At 35.2% G+C, this 3718-nt stretch overlaps 1 protein-coding gene across 1 annotated transcript; it reads left to right on the top strand.

Moving 5' to 3' along the window:
• Positions 1–354: 354 nt before the first annotated feature.
• Positions 355–2971, top strand: LOC143910512 (uncharacterized). Its single transcript, XM_077429015.1, has 3 exons — positions 355–441; positions 1372–1620; positions 1696–2971. Exons 2-3 carry the CDS (start codon positions 1395–1397, stop codon positions 2928–2930), a joined length of 1461 nt encoding a protein of 486 aa, XP_077285141.1. The 5' UTR covers positions 355–441; positions 1372–1394; the 3' UTR covers positions 2931–2971.
• Positions 2972–3718: the final 747 nt, after the last annotated feature.

Below are 3718 nucleotides of genomic sequence, written 5' to 3'. Positions count from 1 at the left end.
AAGTTTGTCGACTCGAGATGACGTCAATGGTTGAGCGTGGGAAATGTATCCTCCGTCGGAATAGATGTTTCGATTGCGGTGACGAGATTCCTACAGTTCGTTAATTATAATACTGATCAAAATGTATAAAATACTGATCATTTAAATACAAGCCTAAATATTTTTGAAAAAATTCCCCTTTTCCAATTTTTACCTATCCGAGCAACACTGGGCAATCGGACTAATTTAATACACCGTACCCCATCTGTCGAGTAAAGGAGTACCAGGTTTTCAGTTTAATAATTATAAAACTAAAAAAGCTTTTTTAGTCAAAATGCTAGCAGAATGAGTGTAAATATTAGGTTGGCAGCTTGGCTGTCAAGACTGACTAATATTGAGTTGCTGTTCTCCATATCGTTTAATTTTAATATCGAGTGGACGCGAGATTCATATTTTCAATAGGTATTTAATAAGCTTACATTATTTTTTACTTCAAGATACAATTTTTCTTGTCATAAGTAATAAAAATTTTGTTCTACCTATATGTGTATATGTATCAGACATTATTTTACATCAATGATTTTTGAGATATATTACAATAATTAGAGAAGCGGATGCCTACAGTTGTGGTTAATTCTGAATGTAAGTGACTGAAGAAGAAAGTTTTCGACCGTAGTGTTTTGCCAGTAATGAAATTTGGATTTGAAACTTGGGAATCAAATATCAGAGTGATACATAAAATACTTTGCACTCAACGAACTATTTGGATGCGAAGTGTGACAAAAGTACATAGTTGACATCGTAGAGAGATTGATATGTCAATGGGTGAGTCACATAGCACGAAGGTTGGTCAAAATAAGTGCTCAATTGGTATCCAAGAGAATGTAAAAGGATCCGAGGAAGGCAACAAGTCAGATAGGTGGATTTTATAAGATAATATGTGAGGTTAGATGAACGAGTGTTGCTCAGAACAGAGACGAATGAATCATATTTGAGAGGCCTTCGTCTAGTATTAATTTTTATTTTTAAATGCTTTTTATTATTACGAAATTATGTTCACAATACATCTTATATCTATTTTAATATCTACTGATCATTTTCTATTTGACAATTTTATTTTATTTGGTTAGTAATCATAGTATTATATTATTCTAATGTTAATGTACAGCATAATAGGAAAAAGAGCTCAAAAACCTATTTACAATTCTTATAAATGCTCATAATACATTCTAATACATAATATTAATTAAAGACTCTCAAAAGTCGATGACCTAAAGCAGATTGTGTTTAGGTAATCTGTGTGTCTAGTATTAGATGTTGATGATTAGAGAGTTATATCATTTTTGCATGAATATTAATATTGATACAAATAAAAATAATTATTGATTTAAGATTTAAATAATGGCAATGCAGCAATGAACGACCGAATACATAAACAGTATTTTAATGTAAAAAAAAGAAATATTAATTCAAATAACGCAGAAAACGACATGGAACGCTCCAAAACTCCATTGGAAAATGATGATGTAATGCTGGTAAGCGGAGAAGCGAGTGAAATTGCAGCGAGTGAAGTCCAAAAAAAAGACGAATTGGAAAAAATAAAACCACAACAAAAGGTGGAAGCAGAAACTTCCGGAAAAAGTATTAAACTTGTAAATATTTGACATGTTTTCGAAGTAAGAATTGTTTAAATGTACCGTGTTTTGTTTGTTTCAGATTATAATATGTTACTATTATGTTTGGTCAACGATCTCGAAAAATCTCACACGAATCAAGAGTATTGGAAAAAGAAAGTGAACAGGTTGACCGGCAAGAATTGTAAGGCCATCATATCCCATTTGACCGAAAAGAAACCCAGAGAAATTATGATGAATCTCGACGTGTCTTGTTTCAAAATACTGCTTCACAGGTGGAAAGGCTGGTCGAGATGCGCCGAGCTAAGCGTCGACCAGTTATATTCAAACTTGCACAAATACTTGACGCACAATTGGAACCACGTCGAGCCATTCCTCTCGACTTACATAGACAAAGTTCAAAAGAAGGAACTTTGCAAAGAGGAGGGTCTAGTCGTTTCATGTCCACTGAAGTGGCTCAAGTCGTTATTCTACTTCAAAGCCGTCGGCAATCACGTCTACAACATGACTCTACCGAAAGACCAATGGGAGAAGCACATATCCACCGAGTGCCTCTCCAACTGGCCGTTCGTCTCCATCCGCATGACCCTGCCCAACTTCGAAATGGTCCACAAGAATTTCAATCACGACGAGTTTGCAGTCGTAAATTTAAACCATCGTCTGAACAATTTCATCGCCGACTGCCCGATGAACACGAAACTGCACTACAGGCATTCTCAATTCACCGACACGTATATATCGTCCTTTGTCATCACATACATAAGCCAACTTAAATTCATGTTGACCCATCAGAGTGTCGTCACTACCAAGAAGAGAGACGACATAATGGCCGCTCTGAACGAGTTCACCAAAGACCTCGTCCTCGCCACAGATTCCGTAGACACCAACACTGAATACTATGCAAACTTAACTCCACATCCTTACATACGGTATTTAGGAGACAATACACCACCGCCGGAAAATGTAGCCGAAGAAGAAACTGTAACAGTTCGATTGAAACAGATAACGTATCCCGCTGTTAAATTCGAGCTGGTTAAGTTCTCATGTCAATACAATCTGACTACGGACGGCAAGCTTAGTTTCATACTGAGCGATAATTTCGCTTCGAGTAATATTCTTAATAATTGTCTGTCGTACGAATGCACATTATGCAATCTTACCTACAACTCGTTCTTGGCTCCATACGAATTGAGTGTGCATCTAGTTAATAACCACGGCTTTGAGCCGAATTGGCTGTGTTCATTTTGTGGTGTGTCGTTCAATACCGAAGATCTGTCCTTAAGCAGGTGGTCTCATAGTTGTAAATATAATCCTTGAACAGTCATCTAAAATAGTGTAATATAAATATAACTTTATATAAATAAATAATATAAAACCAAATGTGTTGTATTAATTATAATCATTCAATTGAAATTGACGCTGTACGATATCATCATACATATATACATATATATAAAGAAACATTTCACGTTAAAGATCTGTATCATTGTTAACGAACTTTGTGTTAGGGTACACATGATCCCTTTTCCCCAACTATCTTATAGTTTTTCATAGTAATTTACTTTAAATTAACCCTTGGAGCTTTATAATCTCTATTATATTTCATTATTAAAATATTGAATTGAAAAGCACATCCACATACATATATAAATCCGCCATCTCAAAGAGGCTTTTCGCGTTAAAGATCTGAAAAAGTAGTATAACAATTTTTAACCTATTATTACCATAACTAACGACTTACCCTATTAAATGGCATGCAATAACTCATAACTCCAAGCGATACCTAGGATGAACATCCGACACACCTGAATACAGAGAAGGGTCTACGTACGGTATGACTCACTCCATGAATGGAATTCTCTCTCAAGTACCGCCTTTTTCTCAACACATCTTGGATAAATGCGAGAAAAATAATATCCAAACCTCCAACAAGGTAATAGTGACGATGGATGATAGCTTAGTTAATAGAAATCTGTATTTAGCTACGTACAATGTAAGAACGTTATCGAGTGAAGGAAGTGTGCTTGCATTAGAGAATGAATTAGAAAATATCTAATGGGATATAGTAGGACTTAGTGAAGTAAGACGGAAACAGCAAAACCAAA

This window comes from Arctopsyche grandis, chromosome 4, assembly GCF_051622035.1.
Source record: "Arctopsyche grandis isolate Sample6627 chromosome 4, ASM5162203v2, whole genome shotgun sequence".
Taxonomy (NCBI): domain Eukaryota; kingdom Metazoa; phylum Arthropoda; class Insecta; order Trichoptera; family Hydropsychidae; genus Arctopsyche; species Arctopsyche grandis.
The sequence above is the reverse complement of the archived record's forward strand: the minus strand, read 5'-3'. Positions and strand labels throughout refer to the sequence as shown.

What these genes read in the sequence shown, in the direction of transcription:
- LOC143910512 (XM_077429015.1), top strand. Translation starts at nt 1,395, where the DNA reads ATGAACGACCGAATACATAAACAGTATTTTAATGTAAAAAAAAGAAAT. An exon ending in AGCAGAAACTTCCGGAAAAA is followed by an intron (nt 1,621 to 1,695) that starts GTATTAAACTTG and finishes TGTTTGTTTCAG; the next exon opens with ATTATAATATGTTACTATTA.